Genomic DNA, 27,233 nt, shown 5'->3' with positions numbered 1-27,233 from the left:
CACCCCCACCATGGCTTTGGGCTCTGACTTAACGCTTCCCTTTCATCCTGTGCCAGGCTAAGACCTGGAACATCAGCAACAACAGGGGCAGGCAGAGCAACCTTGTGAGGGCCTGCTTGGGCTGGCCAGGAGCCTGCAGGCGATTGTCCCCCTTCTGCCACCTGGGGCCAGCTGGAAGGTGCCCCTCATAAGAAGCCAGCCAGGGGGAAGTTGACTGATTTGCGGGAACTTTGCTAGCACCTTGCTGTGGTCTCCCACCGTGCCCTTGGGCAAGTCTCCAGAAGCTCTTCTGATGAAGAATCCTGGATGCTAAGGCAGAACTGCATACTGAAGGTTCCCCAAGTTAAACTGGGGTCTAGGCAGGGACTCTGACCCTGGGCCGTGACACTTCCCCCTTTGTCTCCGCAGCAGCAGCAGCAGCAGAAACTATGACCTGGACTACAGGCTGTACAGGGAAGATGTCCCTTACAGGTAAGTGGGCCTACTTTGGTTATCTGGGCAAGCAGGTGGCCTGGTGGGCCTGATGCCCCTTGCCCTCTCCCCATAGGGTGTATGAGTACCAGAGGATTCCCTCCCTCCTCAACCGTGTGCCTGTCAAGATCCGGAGGACCCCCATGGGCATGGGGGTCAAGAGCAGCTTCAGTTCCCATAAAGCCTCTGGGAATAGCCACCTGGTCCCAGGGCAAATAAAGCGTGAGTGAGGAGGCACGCCCCTTACCTGTGGTGCTGGGTTGCACAAGAGCCCTGGCAGCACTGCCCTCTGCCCCTGGAGCCAGCATGGACAACAACTCCAGCCCCTCTTCCCACAGTCCGGACTGAGGAGCTGTGTTCCATCAGGGGGGAGCTGACCCAGATCAAAGCCCAGGTGGACAGCCTGCTGGAGCATCTGGAGCGCATGGACCAGCAGGGGGACCAGCCTGCAGTTCAGCCTCTGCCAGGTGGAGGCCCAGGTCAGGCTCTTAGCAGAGCTCCAGCTTCTCTCACTCCTGAAGTTGTCAGGGACACCCCAGGCCATGTTTGGGTTTCCCTGTCTGCAGGGCCCCTCTCTCGCCCACCCTGAGTGCAACTCCATCCTCACTGTGGCTTGAGGACCCTGTAGCTTCTGAGTTGACCCATCACCTTGCCTGCTCGGCAGCTATCCGGAGCCAGGGCAGCGTCCCAGCCCACCTGCCTCTTGTCCTCTCCAGCCCTAGATGCTCTAGGTCAGTGTTGCTTCTCCTGGGTCAGTCGGGGTCTCCAAACCCTGCCATTGACTGGTGACTCTCCCTGCACAGGGATCAAGGACAGTGAGACCAGGGACTCTGGGGCTGAGGGGTCCTCAGGCACAGCCACTGAATCCCACCAGGAGTCCAGGAGCAAAGAGAAGGCAGAGCCCAGGACCCAGAGAGCCCTTCCAGAGGAGGACAGCTTGGAGGAGGGCAGAGACATGAAGCTGGCAGTGAGTGGCCTGGCCCCTCCCTCCCATCCTCACCTACTTGCTTTTGGGTCCTTGTGGACTCCCTGTGACAAGGGATGGGCTCAGTTTTGTGCAGGAACCCAACGTGATAGGGTGCACAATACCTAGGGAAAGGGTGGGCCCTGGTTGGCTTTTTATCTCATCTCTGGACCTTGGGTGGTTCAGGGGGACCAGGGGCTACTGCTGGCAGTTGGGTCATTTGTGATATGAAATAGCATCTTCTCCTGGTAGATGGGGGAGGATACGTTGAGCATTTGGGAATGTCACAGGTGTGCCCCATGGCCCAGCCCTGTGGCATAAGAATCACCTTGTGAGCTTGTTAAAACCCAGACTTCTCCCTACACCACCCCCAACCTATTGCCCCAGGACCTTTGGATTGTCTGCATTGTACCATGCTCCCCAGGGAAGCCTTGGCACAATGGCCTCACTGGATGGAGACTATGGCCACGCCTGGAGCCGATAAAAGCCCTTTGTGCAACATTAAAGTCCTGACCATCCCCTGCCCTAACACCTCTCTTCCCCTTGGTGGTCTCTGAGGCAGGCTGAGTCTCCACTGCTCTTTGGGTCTTCCCAGCAAGGCTGGGGGGTGCCAGGGGGGTGGCAGCAGAGAGCTTCCCTTCCTCCAGCCCGCCCCACTCTGCCCCTTGACCTGCTGGGCTCAGGAGGGCCCTCACCGCTGTCCAGGGCCTGAGTCATATCTCCAGTGGGAAAATAATGGGCTAGATGGAAAAAATGCTTTCTTTTGCCTGGTTGTTCCAGTTCCTGATCTCAGGTAGTGGGCTGTTCCTGGCGATGTTAGCAGAGGGCCCTTCCTTTCCCAGCTCTAGTGTGCTTGGGGCACTCCTAACCAAATTCCTCTTCTCTTTTTTCTACAGGTGAAGAGTCATGCTTCGGACTGGGAGGGCAGCCAGTAGAAGGATGGAATCTTTCCCAAGTGGCTCCCTTCCTTGCCTCCATGTTTCTCTGGAAACCTACCAGTGGCTCCCATGCAACCTGAGATACCTGTTCTGAAACTAGGGCAACAGAACAGAGGAATGGCTTGGCCAAACCAGTCAGGAAGTCTCCCATAGCAGTGGATGTAGCTTTGTATGTCGTTTCCAATATGACCGTGCTGGGGCTGGCAGGGCCAGGGGAGGGAGGAGGCCTGGGACTGCCCAGCGAGCACCACCAGCCCTCTCTGCATGCAGATACTGCTTCTGCTGCTCTTATCCCCCCTCCACCCCCCCACAATGTCCCACCAGTGCCTGGACCCAGTGATCCTGTCTGGGTGTGGAGTATTGTGCAGCCACCAGACCCAGGCAGCTCTCTCCAGCCATGCTGGTGCACAGGAAATCTAAGTGTGTCCCTGCAGTCCTCTCCTAGTCTGAAACTGAGCTGTTAGGTCCTAGGTGTGTGCCTCACAGAACCCCTTTTGGTTTCAGACTCCCCATCCACACAACACAGCTATCCTTCAGAATAGATGCATCGTTTTTACACCCTTTCTCTCTTGTCTCTTGCTGATGTGATACTATGTATTTCAAAACTGTTCTGGCAAAATGTATTATGTCAGAAGTAACAATAAAATTTCTTTTTTCTGGTCAGCGGTTCCTGGTGTGTTCTCAGAGCCTCATTTTGGTCCATGTACTGTCACAGGACCAGTCTTTCATAGAGAAATAAAGCCCTTAAGACACTAAAGTTTAGCAGCTTGTAACAAGCTGGGGTGCAGAGAGGGGCCCAAGTTGCCCTGCCTTCGGGAACAGCAGCCTTGCCTGCTTTCCTTCAATCCAGACCTGAGCACAGACCATGAAGGAAAACATCCCACCCCCAACCCACTTGTGGTCAGCCAGGCCAGCTCTGCCCTACAGAACGGCCAGGCTATATCTGGCTTCCCAATATCCAGAGGCTCTTACTCCTGGCAATTCATCAGCCCTCTTCCAAGCCTGAGCTACCCGTGGGGTTGTTCCAGGAGACACCAGGACATGAAGCCAGCCCAGGGCCCCCACTGCTCACTAGTAGTGGAGGAAGCCTCTGGCTATGCTGCTCTATCTGTGGCCCCTAGGAGGACAGGATTTGCTTCTACTTCTCAACCCTGGGCTGTGATCTTGCCAGTGCCCAGAAATGAACCAGGGGGTTGGGGGTGCACCCAGTGCTCCTGGGGCCATACAACTTTCCCGAACTCGTCATATCTCAGCAGCTGCTCGGACTCCGGTACTTGGAGGCGGTGAGCTTCTCCTCCAACAAAGCATATTTTTCCATGTCAACCCATGCAGCTGTTTCAGATATTTCAGCCTGTGTTCCACTCATGTAGGCCTAAGGTACAGGAAACATGGAATGCAATGCTGTCCAGAGCCCTTGGCACCAGAGGTCTGATAACACAATACTCAGAAAAGCTTTGCTCTTTTAAATCCCGTACCAAGAAGAACCACAACAGAAGACGTTTTTCAGATAAAAGGGTTTTTGTTTAGTTTTAGTTCAGATAAGCAAGAAGGCACAGCCCCCTTGCCCATCTGCTCAAAAGCAGCCCAGTTATACAGGAGGGAGTCACTGGCTGGCCTGCTCCAAATCCCGTTTTCCAGATAAGTCATTTCCAACTTGGAGTCAGGCTGAATTCACAGGTTTCTTCAACAGAAGCCAACTCAAGTGGAAAAGTTTCTTATAAAGAACAGTTTGGAAGAACCTGTTCCAACAGCTGTCCACGATCAGTTCTGGGTGGGAAAGGGGAAGCCAGCCCCAGATCCGCTCCAGTGTTCTTGAGTTCTCAGCTCCGCGGCAGTCTGGCACTGGTCCTCTGGGGGTCGGCAGCAGCACGGTCCCTCGGCGTCTGTCAGACCTCTGGTTCAGGTCGGACGGAGGCGCTCCTCCGACGAGCGGCCCGCACTAGACACTGCTGCAGCACGGGGTAGAGGCGCTGACAACCCTCCAGGCCCAGGCGCACAGCCTCGGCCCAGCTCTCGGTCTGGCCGCCCTCTCCGCTGCCCAGCAGCCCGGCCACCTGGTTCAGCACCGGCATGAGCGCCACAGTGAGGCCGGCGGCGGCGCGCTCCTCCTCGAGCCGCGTGGGGTCCAGCAGCCAGGCGGGCGCGGGACCCGGCGAGCGGCTCAGGCCGCAGCCCACCACCAGGTCGTACATCTCGATGCCCGCGTCGGCCAGGGCCAGCGCTGCTGCCGTGAGCGCGGCGGCCAGCGCGGAGCCACCGTCCTCGAGCAGCAGCGCCGACACCTCGAGTTGCGCGCGCGGGTAGCGGCCCAGGCGCACAGCCGGCTCGAGCGCCTCCTGCAGCGCCAGCGCCAGCTCGCGCTCCTCGCCACCCCCCTGGGGCGCGCGGCGCCGGCGGCCGGCGAAGGGCGCACGGCGGAAGTCGCAGAGCAGGCGGCCGCGCAGGGCGGCCGGAGCCTCGCCGCCCGTCCCAGCCGGGCCGCTGCCGCGCTCGCCGCCCTCGACCTGGCGCGGGCCTGACACGGCGCACAGCACCTTGGTGCCACCCGCCTCCAGGTAGGCCGAGCCCTTGGCCTGGCTCAGCAGCCCGGCGCGCGCGTACACGGGCCGCAGCCGCGTCGGGTCGCGGGCGGCGGGCGGCTCCTCCTCATCGACAGCATACAGCTGCGGCGGCTGGGACTCCTCGGGCCCGCGGATGCGGCGGTGGTCCCCGGGCATGGCGGCGCCACCTCTAGTCCTACGAGCCACTTCCGCCCGGCCGCCTTGCGTCGCTCGCCGGCGCTTCCGCTCGCTTAAAGCCGCGCGCTTGCGCGAGGGCTCTCGGGAGAGCGACGAGCGGGCGCGGCGTGGCCACAGTGCCCCCTGCCGCCGTGGAGGGAGAAAGGCCACCCTGCCAAACTCCGGGTCTGCGGCCTGATCGCTCGGGGCTCCTTGGACGGATGCGGCAAGCCTGAGGTCCTGGGCCGGGCCGACTGACCTCTAGCCTCCCAGGCCAGGGCAGTCCCAGAGCGTGTCTTCCTTTCACGTGTGTAAATTGCGAATATTTTAATTTTGCACTTATTGGCGTGATTATTTTATATCCGCCTTCCTCACTGCACTACCCTCTGCGTCCTGGATGAATGGAATTCCCTCCCAGTCCCAACAGATTGTGTAATCTCTCCGTATCCCTAAACCTCTTCACCTGGCGGGTGCTTGTTGAAGCCGAGCACTCGGTCGCTCCCTCTGCCTGCCTCCCTCACCCCCACGCCTGGGACAGGTGGCCTGTGCCTTCCTTAGCATAGACCTGCCTTTCCTTTCCCCTCCACTCTGCCAGCAGGGCTGAGAGTAACCCTGGGCCCCAAGTCCAGCCTGCTGTACCCCAGAGGGCATCAGTCACAGCCACCACAGGCAAGTAACACTTTTTAACCTCCCCTCACACTGTTGTTTCCAAACCCAGCTGTCTTAGGACTTGGGCAAACTGAATTCAAGGCCAGGGCAGCGTCCCATCACTGTCAGTCTTTGGGCCAAGGAAGCAGCAATGGTGGATCAGAGAGGCAATGGCTGCACCCTAAATACCTTCTATACCAGAGAACACTTTGACCTCACAACCCCATCTTCCTGTCAACTACTTCAAAGGGAGAGGACGAGGACACAGGCCCCAAAAATGGAGATTCTACCAGAGGCAGCTCTCCAAGAAAGGGGAAGGAGCATTTGTTTCCAGTATGCCCGCAGATCACCTTTTATTAACGCGCCCTCTCTATCTCTCCCTACCTATTCTGCCTCCACCTGCATACACATGTCAAAGAAATCCCAGAGGACATTCTGGAGTTCAGAGGGTCTGAACCTGGACTCAGCAAGGACTGATCCTTTCAGCCAGGAGCCAGCTGCAGCTACAGCATTTATTCCACAGACATATAGGGAATAAATGTCACACAGGGGGCACCTGGGGAGGGGGGATCACATAGCATCATCAAGTATTGCACATGGTCCTTTTATTCTCTGCAGCAAAAATGATCCCTACCTGCAGACCCAGAAGCCTTGGGTCTGCAGAGAACTATAACTACAGACAGGAGCATGACGATGTTAAATAGCAATCCTGGGGTAGTGGTTCTAGACAGATGGCGCTGATGCATAGGGCTCAGGGCAGAAATGTAAAGTGACTACTAAGTCACAGGACAGACAGCTCCCAGGTTGTGTTCCAGTTTCTGCTGGGTTAGGAGGACGGATGGGGCTCCCTTAAAGGTCCCAGGGTTCAAATGTCCTTGTAGAGCGAATGGAGAGCTCCCGACTAGGTGACTGCATCTGGGTGAAGGGGAGATGCTTCCCAGTGGAAGCATCCCCTCCTCTCAGTTCTTCACATCTCCCAGGCGGAGCTGGGCAAAGGAAGTGGCCAGCTGCAGCGCTTCCTGCAGGCAGCCCACATTCTTGCCTGTGGCCTGGGCAGACACATCTTTGCCACCACCTTTGCCATCCATCAAGCCTGACACCTGTTGCACCCATTCACTGGCCTTCAGGCCCCGACTGGCTGCATTCTGGAAGACAGGAGGGGTAAGTGGGAGTTAGCAGGGGATGGTATTGAGGGGGTGATGGAGAGGGGAAGGGAAGAGAGATGAGGGACCCAGACACCCATTCCTGCCTTGGGTGACGTAGGGTCAGAGGCAGAGAGAGAGAAGACAGTGGGTATAGGGTTGCAGTTGATGGCCACTGCGTGCCTACTGAGGGGCAGAGCTAGCTATCAGCCAGTCGTACAATGAAACATATTCTCCAAAGGGAAGGCCTGAGGGTAAGGGCACTGGCAGAGGTAACCAACAGGTGGGCAGAACAGCTGTCTCTAATGGGGGCTGCACAAACCCATGTGGGTCTTGGCAGCCAACTGCAAGAAGAACTGAACTCCCTCTGAAAACCTAAAGACCACTGCCCACTGTAATAGGGGTTTGCAGGGTTTGGAGTAAGGCTGCAGAGTTCTTACCTGGGGGACTTGACATAAACACGTGATCTTGCCAGCCTCGTTATCCACCGTGAATAGCATGGCAGATGTCTGAGGGGAATGTGTCTTGAAAAGCTTCAAGGCTTCATTCAGAGCCTGTGGAGAACACCTGGTATCAGGGCACAGCTGGGGGTAGGAGGGCATGCTCTCCTGCAGCGAGTCAGAAAAGCTCAGCAGCCCTCCGAGTGCCACCCCCCACCCCACCTTCTCAGAGCAAGTGCTGGTCCCTGGGAGCCTGTCCAGAGAAGGACTGCGTACAGCGCCTTGCCCACACTCTGGCTCCAGGATTTGCCTCCCACCTTCAGGAAGTGCTCCTTCCCGCCAGGAGCCCCAGTTTTGAGGCCAGGCCACCAGATCTCTCCATGGCTCAGCCAATCTCAACACCAGGACACAGGCCCTCAGGCAGCCCAGCCACTCAGAGCCACAAAGCCCACACTTCAGCTCCCAAAGGCTGATGAGACCAGGAGGGAAGGGAACAAGCAATGGGACCAGCAGAGCAACATCTGCACCCCCCGCCCCAAGGATACCTTGGCTGAGGCACCGCTCTCCATCTCCAGGATAACAAGGGGCTGGTTGGGGTGGCTGTCGATGAGCTGCTTTGTCTTCTCCAACACCTGCAAGGAAGGAAGTCCGGAAGAGAGGCCTTCAGGTCAAAGAACCAGGCTCTGAAACCCAGAAAGCAGGATTCATAGGCTTTGCTGAGTAAATAAATCCTCCTTGCTCCCTTCCAGCTACCAGCACCACCAGGACTCACTCTCTTTTGGACATCAGCCTTGCTAGCCCGGTCTAGGTCATCCATGACTTTCTTCAGGGATTTGAGATTCTCCCGCAGTTCATCCTTCTGCCACTGAGGGACGACTGCAGTGGCCAGTGCCTGGACCAGAACGGGAAAACTATTTGAATCTAGGCCATAAGGACGAGGATGTGAGGCTCCAGCCCACCCCTCCTTCTGGCTCTGAATACCTAAGTCGTTTCCAAATAATGTCCTGGATAGGGAGAGGGGGAAAAATAAAGGTATCTACTGGCCTTGAGACCAGTCACTTTATGAGCACCTGCAGCAGCTGTGACAAGCAGGGCTGGAGAGAAAGGGGCAGTGTAAAACAGGGCTGGGATCCCGTGGAAGACCTGGCCCTTACCAGGCAGTGAACACAGCTTGTGATAGGCTCCCTGGGAAGACCCCAGTATAATAACCAGCAGGCAAGCTTGGAAACAGTGGTCACCCATAGCACCTTCCCCAACTCTCTCAATGCCAGTGCCCCCGGGTGCTTAGGATGAGCTCTCCTGCTCTCAGCAGTGGGAGCAGCAGCAGGTACCAGGATCCACGGAGTCCCCTTTGCAGGGCTGTGGGCCAGCAAGGGTCCACCCAAAGCCCTGTAACACTGAGAACCAGATCTGGCTACAGTGACAGTTCTCCAAGAACAAGGGCATTATGATGTCTTATTTATCAGACATGGGACCCAGCACTAAGCAGGCCCTGGGGGAGGGAGAGGAGGGAAGCTGGGAGGGAGGAAGGCTGACCCTACCTCACCAAGATCAGCTATTTCCCTCTGCACATCCTTGTTTGGCACAGTCTGAGCCTTCACTTTGGCCTCCATAACAGAGAGTAATTTCTTCAAGCTTTCTGCTTTCCTGAGGGCCTGGGAGGGGACAATCAGAACCGTAAAATCCAGAGCACATAACTTTCAGGTTCACTATTCTGTTTGTAAGCAACTATGCAAGCATGGACAGTAGGATACGGAGCAACACATCCTAGACACCAGAGGTTTTTCTTCCTTCAAGGAGCAGGTGTTTGCAGCCTCACGTCCCAGAAAGGCACACCGTCCTCACGCCTGCCAGCAGGAAGGCTGCAACCTAACTCAGCTTCAGGGGGTGGCCAAGGACTTGCTGATCAGGGGCCACTTTCACCCCATGAAATGATCACCCCTCAGGATTCTGCATAAGTCAGGGACAAGCTACTGTTCCCACCCCTGGAATAACTGTCCCTCTAGACCATGCACCTCATACTAGGGACACACCCCTAGGGATACACAGAGGTGTACTGGGGACAAAACTATGGCTTACCCTCTAGACATGGATATGTTATGGAGCAGAAGGCAGAATTTACATTTTTAAAGAGTAAACATAAGAGTAGTGGTGGCTTTATTCTGCCAGTTAGGAATAACTGGAGGAAATTGGGGGGTGGAAGGTGGGTTCTGACTGCGGCACCTGTGGATTAGCAGATTAGGCTCCTCTTGCCTTGTCATATTAGCTACAGCCAGCCTGATCTACTCACCTTTTGGGCTTCGGCACCTGTGACAGCAACAATCCTTCGGATGCCCTTGGCAATAGCTTCTTCACTCACAATCACAAAAGCTCCTGCATGACTTGAATTCTGCAGGTGCCTAAGTAGCAGAACAGAAGCCTTTGGCTGGGATGTATAAGCCCTATTTAGTAATTCCTTCCTGGGAAGCTCTCTCAAGGAGTCAAGTGAGTAAAGGTCCTTCATGTTTAAGGGAATTCCACAATACAGCTCTGGCTAAAGAAGAACAAGAGAAAGCCCGAGTCTGAGAGCATTATGATGCTGAGTGAGAGGCAATCTTTCTGAGCCTGTTTTCTCATAAATAGTGGGGAGAATTCTCTCTCACTAGGCTGTTATGAAAATCAAATGAGATAAATATGAAAATAAATTCATTCACATTTTTGGTCCTCTTGACAGGATATAAGCTATACCTTTGCGCACTGGCTGAGAAGGTTGGAGGATTGCTTTTAAAATCTTACCACAATGCCCTGAACAAATAGGTTCTATTCCCTAGCAGCTCAGAGAACCTCAAACACTTAACTCTCACTGTTAGAGAGACAGAAGGTCTTTGAAAGCAGTTTCCTGTGTTCTCAAGAATGTCATGCAAACAGGTATGAAGCAGAAGTGGGAATCATTTGAGGGCCCCATTTAGCCAGGCAGAGGGAGGCCTGGCACTTGATCCCCCAGATCCTGAGCCCACCTGCACCCGCTCCCCACCTGCCTGAGCATGGGAGGCCCTGGATGGACTCCACCATGACCTTAACAAGGTTCTTTCCTCCAGATTTCCTCTGGAAGCAGGAAACTTCCCAGGCCACCATGACCTTCCCAGAAAGACCCCAAGAGCTATGGAGGAATCCAAGTTGGCAGAAACAATTGGCTCTCCCATGCCAAACCAAGCTGGTCCTAACACCATGGCCTGTCTCAGAGGTGAGAGACAACAGAGCTTCATTCCCCAAAGGGAATAAGGTAAGGGTCCCAGGAAAGGACAGGGGCTCAGAACTGGATCAAGAGTTTGATGAACACTCCATGGTCTTGCTGAATCCTGACTTCACACCAGACTTCTTGTTAGGATCAGTTCAGGGAAAGATAGAAAGCCACTGTGTGGTATTAATATAGTGTTTTTACCTCCTCCTAGGAAGAACATTTCATCACAAACTCAGGAAATGTTAAGGTCAGAACTGAGGGATCTGATTGGAGCACTAGGATGCTTCTTGGGAATGCCACCCGGCAAGTGCATTTCTAAGGACTTCATCTCAACCTCAAAATAACAACGGTTGGTCTATCGTATTATCCACCTTCCTAAACGGTAAAAGGAAGTGATCCCATCTACTTCCACTCTCTGTGAGGTACTCACGTTCCCCCGCAGAACTCAACAGAAGTGAGGGAGCCAGCAGGGCCAGAGGGGTCGTCCAACAGCTCAGACACTGGAACCCCAATGGAGACGACTCGCACAGGGTCAGGATAGGTTTCATCAAATACAGCCCGCAGGCCCTGGATGGCTTTAGCTGCTGCCAGGGGACAATCCTGGGTATAGACAGGCTGAGTGGAAAGAAGAGACAGAAAGCGAAACTGGGAAAGGGTCTTCTCTGGAGGTCTGGTAGGAAGCAGGAGGGAGAGTATGTTCTTACAGGCAGGACTCTGGGTTTCTAATCCGAGCCCTGTCAATCATGTGCCCTGAGCCTCCTGAAATAATGCACCATGTGTAAAGTCAAGGGGACCAAGATAGGATTTCCCAAGTTTTGTTATGTGGAAGCACTATACGTAAAACAGACATAACTAGAAGAGCTCTAATTGTCGTAAGGAGGGGGTGGAACAAAGACCTTCCTCTCCTGCCTCAGGCCCCTCTACTGAACACCACCACTGCCCCGTACCCAGCTTTAGGGAAACCTACGTGCAGGACTGTATACAGAACAACGGAGTGAGAATACCTGGAGTGCTGAGACTCTGTGGATAGAAAGTGATGGTGCTAGGAGTGAGGTTCATGACCTGAAAAGTTTAGACTTCACCCAATCTACCTTGGCTGCCTCAATCATCTCGTTAGCAATCGCTTCTGTCTTCTTGATCTGTTGGGTGGACATGGCTCCCTTGGCAGTGAAGTCAAACCGAAGGCGGTCAGGAGCAACCAGTGAGCCTTTCTGGTCAGCTTCCCCAAGCACCGAGCGCAGGGCAAAGTTCAGAATGTGGGTAGCTGTGTGGTTGCTCATGACAGGTCTCCGTCGGGGCTGTGAAGGGTAGAGCTGGTTGGTATAGATGGCTGTAGTAGATAGCTAGTCATTCCCCAATACCTGTTCTCCCCTTCTTCCCAATTACTAGAATTTTCAATTGGACACATGGCTGCCCAGAATAAAGACTACATTTTCCAGCTTCCCTTGCAGCTAAGTGTGGCTAAGTGACTAAGTTCTGGTGAATGGGTTGTGAGCAGATGTGATGTGTATATCTATTGCCTAGAATCGGGGTTGACAAACTATAGCCTGCAGGCCAAATCTGGCCCACTGTGTTTTATAAATATAGTTTATCAGAACACAGCCACACCCCTTTGTTTATACATTGTCTATGGCTACTTTCACACTATCATGGCAGACTTGAAGAGTTGTGATAGAGACTGTATGGTCCACGAAACCAAAAATATTTACTATCTGGTCCTTTACAAAAAAAGTTTGCCTACCCCCAGCCTAGAAAATGGATCATCAGCTACCTTCTTGGATCATGAAGACTAGAGTAACACCCTAGGAATGAAGAGTGGAACAACAATCAAGAAAAACCTGCCCCTGGGCCCTATGACCTTATGGGCCAGACCCTCTGTATCAGCTTGGACTTTTAGGTGAGAAATACATTTGTTTCAAGCTACGGTTACTTTGGAGCTTTGCCACATGGAACAGAACCTATTTCTTAACTAATAAAGGATCCTTGGCTCCTGAGATTAACCTGGAGAAAGATAATCCATGAATACAAGTCTATGGGATCTCAACTGAAATCACTGTGGTCTGACCTGAACATAGAGCTTTAGCTCTCAGTTGCACACCCCAAATCCAAATGCACTGAAATTTACTACTGCATTCTACTTACAATTTCCTTTAGCAGTAACAACAATGGTGGAGCAATTTAAAGCCAAAGGAAATGATTACTATCCAGGTCCAGTGCTGGAAAGCAAAATGCAACTCACCTCATCAATGAACAGCCAGACCTGATCCCCCACTTTCAAGTTGCCATAGATTGTTCCTATATGCAGCACATATCCTCCTCGCACCTGAACATTCTTCACTGTAAACTCAGTTTTCTAAGAGGGGTCAAGGAACAGAAGGGGAAAAAATAGATATATACATACACACACACACACACGTACGTATTCAAGTTCTCTAAGACTCTTCGCAATGGGGTGTGTAACCATACCATTATATACTATATATATATTAAAAAAAACATATACACACACACATACCATTATATATTCAATTTTTTATATATAACATACGTATACATGTACATACATACACACCATTAAAGAGTCTGAGAGAATTTAAAAGCCATTACAATAAAAGCAGAGGCCCAGGGAGACTAGGTAGCTCATCCAAGATCATAATTCAGTGGTGGCAGAACTAGAAGCTGAGTGTTCTATAAGATGTTTGCCCTTCAGGGAGCTACCTATCCTTATCCGTGAGGAACCAAGGATCAACCCATGCAGCCTGACTACAGGGATCCTCCACTGTAAAAACAACACAGTCCAAGAAGCAGCCCCCCTTGTCTTCAGAACACTGACCATGGAACCCTACCCAAAGATGCTGTGTCTGCTGCCCTCATCTCAGAATAATGAGGAGCAAGAAGAGCTACCAGTCCAGGCCTGGACCTTTTTTAGATGACCCACCCCCAACCCCTGCCTTCTTGGCTAACAAGAAAGAACTGCTGGCTCACATCTTCGCTGCTGTCGTCAGCCTTCACCAGGTAGCCTTCATCATAGGTCTGCCCTCCTTGTTCGGCATAGAAACAGGTCTTGTCCAGCACCACACCACACTCCTGGCCTGTGGACACTTCTTCCACAAACGTCTTATCCCTGCGCAGAGCTACCACTGTAGCCACTGCTTCCTCAAACACTGCTCGGTGAAAGATGCAAAGAAGGGGGAAAACAGGGTCGATGACTTTGTTCACGCATTCTTAACTGTTTTTTTGCTGGATTCTATTTCTCAAACTCTCCTTATTGTCTAATTTCATTTTGGAAGCAAGCCCATTAGACTCATGAACAGGCTTAGGATACTGATTTTACACCTGAGAAGGCAACACTCAGTAGGGTGACCAACTGTCCTGGTTTGCCTGGGATGGAGGGGTTTCCTGGGGGGGACTTTCAATGCTAAAACAAGGACTATTTGACACCCTAACTCCTAGCTACCGAGCAGAAACTTGGTAAAACTGATTAACAGATCTTTAAGAGAAGTGATAAAAAAATTCCCTACTTCAAGTTCAATTCACAAAGAATGTATTCATTTGTAGGTTTGCTTGGATAGATTGGATAGATTTAAGATTTTTTTTTTTGTATTTGCTGGAGGAAAAAACAAACAAATCACTACTTCTTTTGTTTCTTCAAGTGATGGTCCTATAAATTTTTTGTAACTTCCAGTAATATGTTCATATCTTGGTAAGTATAAAAGTATGTAGTATGACTACATGGCCCTGCAGGAGAAGCTGTCATAGATATACTGGGTACCTATTCTTCATCATTCTCAAAAGAATCCCCCCCTCCTTCCAAAAAAAGAACCCCTCAAGATCAGAGGGCAAAAGGAGCACAGTAACGAACCATAGCTACCGCTGGAGTCCGAAGAGTAATCGTATTTTGGGGAATCGTCCGTTGCCTCCAGACCCTTTGCCCGGAGCTCCTCAATAGCATAAATATCCAGCATAATGAGGTCTTCTCCTCCAGCTCCCTTGCCCTGTGATTTCAGCTGCCAGTAAGAGAAAAAGGCATAAGTTACCCTAAGTCAGAGAAAAAGAACTCTGAAGAACTCAAGATGGATAAAATATGACCAATATAAACCTCTAGGACAGGTTTCTCAACCTGGGTACTACTGTCATCTTGAATCAGATAATTCTTTGCTATAGGGGCCGTCCCGTGTCTTAGGTATTGGATGCTCAGCAGTATCTCTGGCCTCCACCCGCTATATGTCAGTGGCACATCATATGCCACTTGTGACAATGAAAATGTCTCCTGACATTGCAAAACATCCCCTGAGGGGTACAATCATCTCCAGCTGAGAACCACTGGCCTAGGGAGAAGCAGAATTTCAAAGCCTTTAAGAGAATAAAACTGTTTGCTTTGTAGCCAAGTCCTGCCATGGTACACAATGGGTTCCCTCCTCACTCTCTCAATTCTTTACCTGGGCCAGTTTCCTCTCCTCTTCAAAGCCATCCATATCTACCACCAGGCCCTTCTCTTCAGCAATCAGGCCAGTGAGATCCACTGGGAAGCCATAGGTGTCATAGAGAAGCCACGCAGTGTCACCTGCACATCACAAAGGAGTTGAGTTAGAATGAATGTTAATAGCCCCCATCTTTTCCATCCCAGGTTCTTCCCAGGAGGATGCTGGGCATGACAACAGGGTTGTCTACAAACTACAACCCAGAACCCATGAATCTCGAAGACAATTGTTTAAAAATGTAGCTTATGAGGGATGACAGTGGGATTGGAAAAGCCATAAGGACCACACTCCCCTTTGTCTAGTTTATGGATGGATGAGTAGAAAAATAGGGGAAGGAAACAAACAAAGAAACAAACAGACAAAAGTACCCAATGTTCTTTTTTACTTTAATTGCTCTTTTCCACTTTATTATTCTTGTTATTTTTGTGTGTGTGCTAATGAAGGTGTCAGGGATTGATTTAGGTGATGAATGTACAACTATGTAATGGTACTGTGAACAATCGAATGTACGATTTGTTTTGTATGACTGCGTGGTATGTGAATATATCTCAATAAAATGAAGATTAAAAAATAAATAAATAAATAAAAAATAAAGAAATAAGGCAAGTTAGCATTAGTCCTGAATGCTTGTCAGAAAATCTATCACCTCTTTTGAAATGACATGGAGGAAGCACAAGGGGTTCTGGTAAAATTCTGCTTCTTGATCTGTGTTCATTTTGTGAAAATTCTTAAAGCTGTCCCCTTATATGTTATATTATACTTTGGTCAAAAGAAAAAAAAATCTTTTGGAATTAATTTTCCTTTGGGTGAAAATAAAGCAAGTTGCAACTAGTATGTACCATATTCTCATTTTTGCTTGAAGAATATACCATGCAGATATAAACAAATACACATATATTTGTTTGTGAACAGAAAAATTCCCTAACAGTTACACCAAACACTTAAGATTTATTACCTCTGGGAAGTGAGGTTTGAGAAAGGGAATTTTCATTTTTTGCTTCATATACTTTGGTATTGTTTGAATACTTTACCACAACGATGGATTACTTTCATGGCCTGTCTACAAATTCCATTTTACACAGAAAGCAGTTTTAACCAAGCTAAGATCAGCTTTTGGAGACACTGGACTCCACTGTCCATTTTGGGTGGGTGGGTGGGTGGGGGTGGGGGGAGGGGCTTGCCTCTCCCAGAAAGATGAAAAACTACCTGGGTAGTGAAAGAAACAAATTGGTTCTTACCAGGAATGGTCTTGCTATCTCCCAGGCTCTGAATCTTCCTGTCCAGGATGCGACGTCCTCTGCTGAGAGTCTTAAGAAACTGCACTTCTTCTTCATTAATGATGTCCTTTACCATATCTGGGTCCTTCTTTAACTCAGGAAATGCATCTCCCTGACAAAGGGGAAACAGAGATGTGGGGCCTGATGAAGCCAGAGACTGACTATTCCATGACTCCTCTTAAAGATCCTCATCAACAGTATGCTATCTATCCCTCTTAAAGTATTTGCTTTAGCACACAAGAGGTAAGCAGGGAAGTGTACCTACCAGGGACTGGACAACAACATCTACTAACGTAGCAAAGAAACCCCTGCTGGCATTGAGTTTCTCATGGGAGTAGCGAACAGCCCGGCGGAGAATCCGTCTCAGCACATACCTGTAAGTAGACCACATTCCTAGCTGAGGGCTCATACTGGGTCCTTAGGAAGTATACCCAGAGCAACACGACCAGCTTTTTGTCTTTCTCTCTCAGAGACTTTTATCCTAAGCCTGCTTGTTTTTGTATTCCCCAAGGTCAACCAAATTAATTCCAGCATAAAATTCAGTAACATACCCACAAATATGCATCAAGGATTACTTAAGGTAACCCTGGTTTGTTTTCCTTCCACATTCTGCTGACTCAGAGAGGAAGGCGAGAAGTACTGACCAAATGGCACACCTGGTACCCATAACTCCAGGCCCCGCCTGTCAGTACTGGACTTTCCTGGGGCTGGTCAATACCAGCTCAGATCCCCCCACCCTACCAGTAGCACATCAGACAACCATAAATGCAATCTTATCATCTTGTACTTAAGTAGCAAAAATTTAATATAGGGACTACTCTTTTATGTGAGCTGAAACTCCCATTACCCTAAAAGAAAGAAAGGGACCTCCAACTACCTAGAAGATAAATAAGACAATAATAAGACAGTAATAAAAAATGGCCTTAAGTTACAGGGAATCATAAAAAGCATGTGTCTACCCTAACATTCCCAATACATAACATCCTTACCCCCGTCCTGTATTGTCAGGTCTGCCGCCGTCGGCCAGTGCCACGGTAATAGTCCGAGCATGGTCAGCCAGTACCCGGTAGGCCATGTCAATCCCATCGGCATCATCAGCACCGACTTTCCCAGTATATGGCCGGGCACCTGTGCCCTGAAGATAAAAACCAGGAGGCAGCCCATTAGGAAGCAGTCGTTCTGGTCCCACCCTGCCCAGGAGGTTCCTAGAGGTTAAGGGAGCATTAGCAAAAAGGACCACCCCCTTGCCAGATTCTATAATCCAGAGAAAGGAGACAGTAGTGGCAGTAAAGAGCTCCAGGCAGCCCCCTGCATGCCACACATCACAGTACCTAGAGCCTCATGTTATTACCAATGAAAGAGGCAGATGGTCACGGGTACCCTTAGCTGAGAAAGCATACTGTTATTTTCTCTCGGACAACCAACAGTCTAAGAATCAAGCCTGTAAACCTTAACAGAGATTTGCATTATTTGAAAGAGAACCAGTACCTTCTGAATGGCTTCAAAATAAGGGACAAAAAGGTCAGTGTCATAGTTGGACATCTTATTCTGCAGCACAGACACCAGTCGCTCCAGGCCCATTCCTGTGTCAATGCTTTTCTTCGGAAGAGGTTTCAGAATGCCATCAGCTTCCCTGCATTATCCAGAGAAAAAGAAGACATTGAAACAGGGACTCGGACTGCCACCTCTCCAGTCCCTGCTGGTTAGAACTCAGTTAAATTGCAGTCTGCAGCCTGTGACTATTTGCCATTTGCCTCTGCCTGGTGTGATGGGAGGAGGGGAGTGGTGGGAGAAAGGGATGGATGTTCTCTGGGGTCCATTTAAGAGTGAGCAAGCTTCAAGGAAATCAGTTTAAAAACAGCAGTACAGATTACAGCAAGAATGACATGACAGTTGTGGGCCTCAAGCAGGTATGATGTGAGATATGACCAGTTTATAAAAGAATAGGCCCAGCTCTGGCCCAGAGATCAGAGGGAAACCTGAGGAATAACATTTACAGAAATGTGCCATCAGACCCCAGGATGCTTTCGAGTGTCTGCTTCGGCACTGCTCCACTACCCCAGAGCACGGGATGAGAAATGGGCCTCCAGCTGAGGGCACAGTCAGGTGGCTCAGAGTTCCTCTTTCTACATTCAGTTCAACAGCAGGTACTGCTCTTGGCAGGAATGAGCAGGGCCCCAATGCCACCTGTTGTACTGGATGAACACCAGGTTCCAGATCTCGAGCACGTTGGGGTCGTCCTGGTTGACGAGGTGGGCGGCGTCCCGTCCACCAATCCGGTCATAGTGGATCTCACTGCAGGGACCACATGGGCCCGTGTCACCCATCTCCCAGAAGTTATCCTTCATGTTGCCAGGGAGGATTTTGGTGTCATCCAGCCTGAAAACAGAGGGGGCACAGGGTGGGGTAGATAAGCCCAGTTAGAGCCACTGACAAGGATGCTGCTCAGCCTTGCATCCACCGCAAAAGATCATCCTGACACCTCTTTGTTGCTCAGATGTGGCCCTCTCTCTCTAGCTAAGCCAACTTGAAAGGTGAAATCACTGCCCTCCCCACTACGTGGGATCAGACACCCAGGAGAGTGAATCTCCCTGGCAACGTGGAATATGACTCCAGGGGAGGAATGTAGACCCGGCATCATGGGATGGAGAACATCTTCTTGACCAAAAGGGGGATGTGAAAGGAAATGAAATAAGCTTCAGTGGCAGAGAGATTCCAAAAGGAGCCGAGAGGTCACTCTGGTGGGTGCTCTTACACACAATTTAGACAACCCTTTCTAGGTTCTAAAGAATTGGGGTAGCTGGTGGTAGATACTTGAAACTATCAAACTACAACCCAGAACCCATGAATCTCAAAGACAATTGTATAAAAATGTAGCTTATGAAGGGTGACAATGGGATTGGGAAAGCCATAAGGATCACGCTCCCCTTTGTCTAGTTTATAGATGGATGAGTAGAAAAATAGTGGAAGGAAACAAACAAACAAACAAAGGTACTCAGTGTTCTTTTTTACTTCAATTGCTCTTTTTCACTTTAATTATTATTCCTGTTATTTTTGTGTGTGTGCTAATGAAGGTGTCAGGGATTGATTTAGGTGATGAATGTACAACTATGTAATGGTACTGTGAACAATCACATGTACGATTTGTTTTGTATGACTGCGTGGTATGTGAATATATCTCAATAAAATGAAGATTTAAAAAAAAAAAAAAAAAGATCATCTTGACAAAATTCTAAAAGAAGTCCCACTCTGGCCATCACTAACGCTAAGCCTGCATACAACTCCTGCTAAAGCGTAGAACACGATTCTTCTCAAGAGGGACTACAATTGAATACAAAATATATGTATACTATGATCATGACTAGATAGAAATATGCAAAAATATAAAACCTAGAAACACACAAAAATGAAAATGTTTATGACCAGAATTTAAGCAAATATTTTCTTTGCAAATGTTCATTTTTTAAATGACTATATATTATATGACATTCTAAGTATTAAAAAGGCTACTGATTTTTGAAGTCAACTCTCTATACCACAATTTAGTCATATTTTACCTTCAAAGAAAACCAAAAAGAATGTAATGAGATTAAAATATTTACAAAATATTTGACCTTGCTGAAGTTGCTAGGTAACAGAGAACTCAAAAAGATGGTGCCTGCTTGATAACGAAAATGTAGATATACATGAAGCCAAGTGAAATAAAAGGTCAGGGTCAAAATCCATACTTAAGTTCCATATGTGTTGCGACCCAAAATGTCCAATTACAACACAGACTATAGAGTCTAACCTAGTAGAGGTTTCAGACCAAATAAAAGAATTAGCTTGTATTGGAATGAATAGTGAAGGAACACACTGCTTCCAAGTATACTGAAAAGGTATGCACTAAGGACAAAAGAGTTAAATTGTAAGAATGAGAAAATGAGACAAAGACTCATGGGCACCCCCACTGTCTCTGGGGGTACACTGCACTACCACTCAGATTCCTCTTACAGGCAGCACTGCATGAATTCTATTAAGTTTGAAACACCTGCCACATATAACTCACCTATTTTTATGTTAGCTTTTATGCTACATGATTATGCTTTATAAGTATATTACGTTTAAAAAAATTTCCTTTTTCCTAGTCCTGTTTGACACCATTACAATTTCATAAAAAATAAATGGTTTCATATGAAGAATCCCATATATTGAAACACACATGCATATACATACAGGGCTATAGAAATATTTTAAAAGGCCTACAACTGCATATAACTTATTAATATTGATTAATCTTAGGAAACTTCCATTTCCTATTTACTACATTTCTATGTAATTTGAATGCTTTACAACCTATGCATTATTTTCACGATTAAAAAAAAAAAACAAACAGCAAAAATGTGAGAGATACTCCTGAGTCAGCTTTCAACAAAAGAATGATCAATCAAATGTACTAACAAGCAAAGAATGCATCAAATGATAATTATCCCAAGTCATTACCACCTCTGTTTCAAAATGCAGAACTGAAAATGGTAAATGGCAATGTCTTCCAAGTCATAAAACTCCATTTTGGCACTGAGTTTAGTAATCATTTTAGTCATCCATATTCTCAGTAAGTGAGTTGCATTCTTACCCCAAATTCTGCCAGATCTGTTTGCATTCCAGATCTGGTTCTAAGCCAGCTGCTTCATCCCCACCAAAATAAGTAACATAAAGTCTTTCCACTGGAATGCCAAACTCTTGGGTGAGAAGTTCCAGAGCCATCTTACAAGCCAATTCCTACAAAAAGGACAAAAAGATGTGGAACATGGCCAAACCAAAGTCTATTTAGTATGAGTATAAAAAGTCTGGATCTGGCAGCATAGACATAAAACTATAAAAGCTGCACTACGAATTCAACCAAATTCAAGATCAAATTATTCTAGAAACCCAAATATGAATTGAAATTATCAAATTATAGATACTACTTCCAGGAAATCTTAAAATTAATAAATGCCCTTCACTCCTGAATCTCCTAGCTGATGATCTTTCATATTTTAAAACAAGTAAATCAGAACCCATTACCCTCAATGATAATGACCATTTTGCACAAAACCTCAACAGTTCTCCTGCTCTGAGCTTACCTTGAAGTAATCTCCAAAAGACCAGGAGCCCAACATCTCAAAGAAGGTGTGATGATAGACATCCTTGCCCACATCATCGAGGTCATTGTGCTTGCCTCCAGCCCGGATGCATTTTTGAGTATTGGCAGCTCTGCTCAGCTTTGCCATAGGGTGAGATGGGTCAATGGTGTTCAGGAAGATGGGTTTGAACTAAAAAAAAAAAAAAAAAAAAAAGAAGGGGCACATTTTCAACTTTTAAAAGAGCTGCATGTAGGTCAGGTGGTCATGTGTTGGCAGGAAGAGACCACAAACAAAGTGTTCAGTTCCTGATTTAATTAGCCTGGAATACAGAAACTTATCAGAAGCGGTTGCCCTGTGGGGCCAAAACAGAGGCATGGAGCAGCTTCTCCCTGGTGCTAGCTCCCTAACGCTTCACAGCACTGCAAGTGACACCATCTGCGTGACGGAAAGGCCAGCCAAATCTGAGACAATGGCCAAAGATTGATTTAGCAAAACCTGTGCTTCCTCACAAGTCACTCATGCTCAGGGCTTACACCATCTTTCTGAAAAAAAAAAAACTTACTCTAAGAATTGCACCCCCTTAGTAGTAAAGGTGATGAGGAAGAAAAAACGTTGAGACATATCAAGGAAGTAAAATCAGCATGACTTGGTGACTGACTAGATGTACATGGAGATAGTCTTACCTCACTCTGGGGCTTATTGAGTTATATTTTGATGTGTCACTCTTATTTGTATAACTTTGCCTTATCATTTCCATTAGACCTGTGTGGTCCAGTTTGGTAACCACTAACCACTTGTGACTATTTACATTTAAATTAATATTAAAAAAATTCAGCTCCTTGGTCACACTAGCCACGTATCTAGTGCTCAAAAAATCACATATGACTGGTGGCTACAAATTGGACAGAGCAGACACAGAACATTTCTATCACTGCAGAAAGTTCTATTAGATAGCCCTGCACTAGACCATGAATTCCTTGAAAGCAAAAACTATCGTACTTTTATCTCCGTACATCCAACACCTAGCACACTTCCAGGAAAAGAGCAGGTACATAATAAATAGAACTATAAATTATTTTTAAAGAGTCATGTTAAGATAGTTCTAAGAGGCAATATAGCATAAAGGTTAAAGAATATAACTGCCAGGTTTCAAATATGTGCTCCAAAACTTAACCAGCTACGTGAGTTACGGCAACTGAACTGAGCTTTCAGAGTCTCAATTTCCTCATTTTGACAGAACAGATGATAACAGAGTGAGGGATGTACCTAGTAGAGTATGAAATACATTTAAAAGATAGAACAGTGCCTGGCAGATGGTAAGTGTTATATGCATGCTAATGTTTACTATTATTAAGAGAACGTGTATAAACACTGGACTGTCATGGTTCTTGTACCAAATACGGCATCAGCTCATGTGGGAGAAGGCAAAGCCCGTGTCCAAGGATGCCTGAATAGAATCTTCCCAGTGTTTCAAAAACTCATTTCTTTGAAAGAGTTCACCTAAAATGGGTGGTATGCATAGGACTCATACATAATTGAAAACATTTTTTATAATTCTACAGTTAACGTCATACAAAGTGGAAAATGCTCCTACTGCCTCTTTCTTTCTATGCCAGAAAAGAGACCTGAGAGAAAAGAAATTGTCAACTTATTGCAGAGTCCTGAGGGCTTCTGATGTTCTGAAGGGTGGCCTGACCCACAGGCTCTGCAGGGTGCCAAGAAAAACAGCACAGGAAGGCCTGAGGGCACCACCTAACCTGAATCCACTTCCAGTCAAGGAGCAGCTGGTCAGTATTTTTCAAAAGTCATAGGCATACGGAAAAGTTCCTTTTTAACCCCTTTTATAACCTTGTGATGCTCCCAATATTTCAAGAGAAAAACCTTTTCTATAATAATAAAACCTTCAAATATCTTTCAAACTTCAACTGTTCCAAACACAAATCCTACTAACTACTACCCTTCCTTCAACAGTGGCTCTAGACTGGCACTGGGGGCAGTAGCTTCAAGAAAGGCATTTAAAAAACAACAACAACAACAAAAAAACCAGAAAACTGAGCATTCCCTAGAATGGGAATGAAAGCAAAGCTCTGAAGAATACTGAAAGAACTGACTTATTTTATAAAGAAAAAAAACAAGGATAATGAAAAGATGAAGAAGAATCACAATAGCTGAGTTAACAAGTCTCTCTAGAGTTGGGAAGATTAAGCAAGACTCTGATTCTAAGTAAGCACAGCTTCAGAAAAAAGCAACGACTTAACCATAGACAAGAGGGTGGGCTATATTTCTTGAGAGGCACAGAAGCCTTTTCCATGAGTATCAGGGTTTCTCATCCTAATAATTAAGACTTATTTTAACCATTTAATAGTATTTAATAAATAATCATACTACCAATAACTTAACAATATTAAATAAATAAGTTGTTTACTTATTATTAATATATTATTTAACATGTAAATAAAATACTGAAATAGCTAATGTCTGAGTGCCTACTGTGTGCCAAATGCTATGCTAAACAATGGTTATGCATTCCCTTATTTAGTCCTCACTACAATCTGAAGGCATGTACTATTACTATTCCTCATTTCATAAACGAAGAAACTGAGGTTTAAGTTCCCCCCAAAATCACGTAAGTGACAGAATGGGATTCTGTCTGACTCCAGGGCCTGTGCTTTTATCGCTGCTCTGCTCTCTTCTATGTGAACAAATAGTCAAGAGAAAAGGAAAACCCCTTACCTGGTTCATGCCTGCATTGGCAAAGAGTAAAGTGGGATCATCCAACGGGATGGTGGCAGATGAGTGAACATAGGTGTGCTCATTTCTCTTGAAGAACTCTATAAATCGCTCCCGGATTTCACTCGCTGATAGAGTCGAGTCCATCCTGAGAGCCACCCCACAGAACTAACCAAAGAAAGAAATGAAGTAAAATTAGGGGAACTGGAACTAAGAGAAAAGGAGGCATTACATAAGAGTCTTGGCTTCTCAAGCCAAGTAAAAGCAGTACACCAAAAAGCTGTTTGATCCTAAAACCTCTATGTCATAACATTCAAGGCTAAAATCAAAGCAAAACCTGCTACACAAGCGGACAGCACTCTGTGGGTTCTTCCTTCCCATCCCAACCTCAACAGGTAAGAGCAGTTCAATATATCAACTCAACACACCAAGTAGGGTGGGAAGTGGTTGCCTGGTTCATTCATTCATTCATTCATTCCACAAATAGGTATCGAACATCCACTCTGTGCCAGGCCTTAGGCCAGGAATCAGGAAATGGGGATAAGGCACTTACAGTCTTTACAGCCCAGCTAAGAAGCCCACTGGAAAAGAGGGGGATGCTCAAGAGACCTGGGTTACAGTCCTAGCTCCAAGTCCTTGAGGAAGTCATTTCACTCCTTTAGAGCCTATTTCATCACCTCCAAAAGGAGCAGGCCATATCAGACAATCTCTAAAGACCCTTCCAGCTCTGTAGTAATCTACATGATTAGTTCAAAGTTCCAATGTACCCGAAGCCAGGGTTTCTAGGGGAAGGGCCAATCTGTACAAAGGACTGCCTGCAAGTAGTAGGAGTAGTACCCACCTCTACCTAAGCACCCCTAGAACCACAACTGGTAAACTGGTACCTTCCCAGTCATAGTTAGGGAATGAGGATTTTGTAGTGACACTGAGGAGACAGAACTTGGTGAATGAGTGAAAGAGAAAGGGAATCGGAAGAGAGGGAAATTAGGAAATAAAACTTTACAGTTAGAGAGCTCTTTCACATATATTACAATTTCTCTGAGAAACAGATTGGGGAGAAGGGGCAGGCTTTGGTGGAGGTTACTGATGACTGACTTGGTGCTGTAACGCCACGCAGCACTGGGTAGCTAGAGAAACAAACCATCTCATTCACGTTATCAAGAAGTTTCTAGAATTCTAGAACCAACTCTAATCCTGAATATGAAGTAAAATTGGGGGAATTGGAACTAAGAGAAAAGGAGGCATCACATAAGAGTCTTGGCTTCTCAAGCCAAGTAAAAGCAGTACAAAGTCACTTTGCCCTGAGTTTTGTTTCCTTTTCTGCAAAAAAGTAATACTATCTTCCCTGACTGCTCCACCCGGTGTTGGGAGGATTAAAAATCATCCTGTATTTGGAACCAACTTGTAAAATGGAAAGCACTAAAGAAACAGAGAGGATAAAATTACTTTAAGTCACTTAGCTCAACATTTTCTTCCTTCTTTATGAGACCCTGACTCTCAGATTTACATGTAACCACAATGTCAATGGATTCATTAACAACCCAATTCCCTACACAAACAAAAGCCCTGTGAGCAGAAAGATGTTGAAACAGTGGCTGGAAGAGCCAGAGAACTGATTAAAATCCACAGATGGGGACTTTGTGTTCATGCTGAGTGAAGGCTAGGATTTTGAGCAACTTCATATTGCATTCTCCCTCATCCCTTATCATCAAGGCTCTCAATAAGGGCAACAGAATGAATTTTGGTAGTGTAATGGACTGAGCAGCAACATCTTATCTGTTTCAGAGAGTTATTTCTCCTCTCAATAGGCTACCTGAGGTAAAGAAGTAGTTAAATTCCAAAAGCCACATGAATTTTCAAATTTTGCTTCTTCATTCAACATACTATTTGCTGGAACCAAGATGAATGGCAGAGTCTTGTCCTCAATGGAGAGAGTCATATACAGAAATAACTGCAGTATTAACAACGGATCCAGTAATATTGACTCTCCACCTTATTGAGTGAGGCTAGGGCTGTTAAAAGCTGTGTCTCCACCACCACAACCACTCATTCCATTTATACAATATATCTGGAAGGCTCTATGAGATACAGAAGTAGCATAAAGGAGAGAGTTCAGACTCCACTTCCCAGTGGAAGCTGTACAAGGATTGCATACCATAAATCACACTGGCCTTTGGGTTTAGCTTCCAGCCACAGGCCCCTTCAACATGCTTCTTCCTTTGCCAGGTAAGCTGTCTGTCCCACTTCCCACTGCTTTCACTTTGCCCAATCAATTTCTCATTTTTCTTATCTCAGTTCCAAAGAAACTTATTTAAGGAAACCTTTCCCTTCTAGAACAGGCCTCCTCATTTTACTGTCTCAGCGCCCCAGGTGTCTCCCCTTCACAATTTCCACATTTATTTGCTTGTTTAACATCCATCTCCCCCAACAGGCTGTAAGTTCCATCCGGGCATCATGACTGCTTTTTGGTCACCATGACAGTATATTCTCAGCATCCAGCACAGCGGTTGTTAAAGATTACTTATTAGGTAAAACGACGCTTGAAGAGTAAGCTCTGAATTAACTCATACTTCACAGCACACCGAGAATGCAGTTTGACTTAAGTAAGCCAGGGCAGGGAAGTTCCTTCCAAGGGGGTCTGGACCGGTGTCAATTATTTAGTTAATTTTAAGACACAGGGGGCAGCTCATCGCAGGAACCCACCCATCTTGACCAACGAGAGCAGATAAAACCTCAGCCTGACTCTCCCAAGGTCTCCATCCTCGGCAAGGCCACCCGGGGCCGCTCCACATCCAGCGCTCGAAGGGGCGACGAGAAGCCACGGGAGACCCAAGCGGCTGTCCCGGCTCGCGCTCCGGCCCAGACCCGTGTTCCCGAGGCGCCGCGGGGCCTGGCCCTGGGGCCCGCTACGGCTGCCGCGCTTCCCCCCGGAAGCTTCGACCCCGGCCCCAGCCCGGGTGTCTGTTGCCTGCCTGCTTCTTCCTAGGGTCGCCGTCCCCAACGAACCCTTCAGAGCCCGCCGACAGATAGCCGCCGTTACCTGCTCCCACAGAAGCGCAGCAGCACCGGTCCCGGACCACAAACGGCGGCAATCTGCCCC

General features: G+C 47.7%; 3 protein-coding genes across 4 annotated transcripts; 1 reads left to right on the top strand and 2 right to left on the bottom strand.

The window, feature by feature from the left end:
• Positions 1-458: 458 nt before the first annotated feature.
• On the top strand, positions 459-3,026 carry LOC119518662 (heterogeneous nuclear ribonucleoprotein C-like 2). The gene is made up of 4 exons (XM_037815938.1): positions 459-471; positions 810-950; positions 1,275-1,438; positions 2,332-3,026. The coding sequence occupies exons 1-4, from the start codon at positions 459-461 to the stop codon at positions 2,368-2,370; spliced, it is 357 nt and encodes a 118-aa protein (XP_037671866.1). The 3' UTR covers positions 2,371-3,026.
• Positions 3,027-3,869: 843 nt separating this feature from the next.
• On the bottom strand, positions 3,870-5,145 carry EXOSC6 (exosome component 6). Its single transcript, XM_037815937.1, has one exon. The coding sequence runs from the start codon at positions 5,088-5,090 to the stop codon at positions 4,260-4,262; it is 831 nt and encodes a 276-aa protein (XP_037671865.1). The 5' UTR covers positions 5,091-5,145; the 3' UTR covers positions 3,870-4,259.
• Positions 5,146-6,231: 1,086 nt separating this feature from the next.
• Positions 6,232-27,233, bottom strand: AARS1 (alanyl-tRNA synthetase 1). 2 transcript variants are annotated; one of them, XM_037816212.1, is made up of 21 exons: positions 27,174-27,233; positions 24,137-24,301; positions 21,404-21,592; positions 20,914-21,059; positions 18,486-18,677; positions 17,787-17,931; positions 17,288-17,433; positions 16,564-16,672; positions 16,260-16,410; positions 14,980-15,104; positions 14,403-14,547; positions 13,526-13,704; positions 12,780-12,893; positions 11,632-11,838; positions 10,971-11,155; positions 9,611-9,719; positions 8,862-8,975; positions 8,093-8,212; positions 7,866-7,952; positions 7,321-7,434; positions 6,232-6,883 (listed from the first exon to the last, which is right to left on the bottom strand). In XM_037816212.1, exons 2-21 carry the CDS (start codon positions 24,278-24,280, stop codon positions 6,698-6,700), a joined length of 2,907 nt encoding a protein of 968 aa, XP_037672140.1. In that variant the 5' UTR covers positions 24,281-24,301; positions 27,174-27,233; the 3' UTR covers positions 6,232-6,697. The 2 variants fall into 2 exon arrangements, with proteins under 2 accessions (XP_037672140.1, XP_037672139.1); XM_037816211.1 differs by lacking the exon at positions 27,174-27,233 and adding an exon at positions 26,289-26,307.

Source organism: Choloepus didactylus, chromosome 22 (assembly GCF_015220235.1).
Source record: "Choloepus didactylus isolate mChoDid1 chromosome 22, mChoDid1.pri, whole genome shotgun sequence".
Lineage (NCBI taxonomy): Eukaryota > Metazoa > Chordata > Mammalia > Pilosa > Megalonychidae > Choloepus > Choloepus didactylus.
Note: the sequence above shows the minus strand (reverse complement) of the source record. Positions and strands in the feature narration are given on the sequence as shown.

Excerpts from the sequence above, each read along its gene's own strand:
- LOC119518662 (XM_037815938.1), top strand. Across the intron at positions 951-1,274 it reads TCTGCCAGGTGGAGGCCCAG|GGATCAAGGACAGTGAGACC; the intron begins GTCAGGCTCTTA and ends CTCCCTGCACAG. Across the intron at positions 1,439-2,331 it reads GCAGAGACATGAAGCTGGCA|GTGAAGAGTCATGCTTCGGA; the intron begins GTGAGTGGCCTG and ends TTTTTTCTACAG.
- EXOSC6 (XM_037815937.1), bottom strand. The coding sequence starts at position 5,090 with ATGCCCGGGGACCACCGCCGCATCCGCGGGCCCGAGGAGTCCCAGCCG.
- AARS1 (XM_037816211.1), bottom strand. Across the intron at positions 7,953-8,092 it reads AGGCTGATGTCCAAAAGAGA|GTGTTGGAGAAGACAAAGCA; the intron begins GTGAGTCCTGGT and ends CCTTCCTTGCAG. Across the intron at positions 6,884-7,320 it reads GTTTATGTCAAGTCCCCCAG|AATGCAGCCAGTCGGGGCCT; the intron begins GTAAGAACTCTG and ends CCTGTCTTCCAG.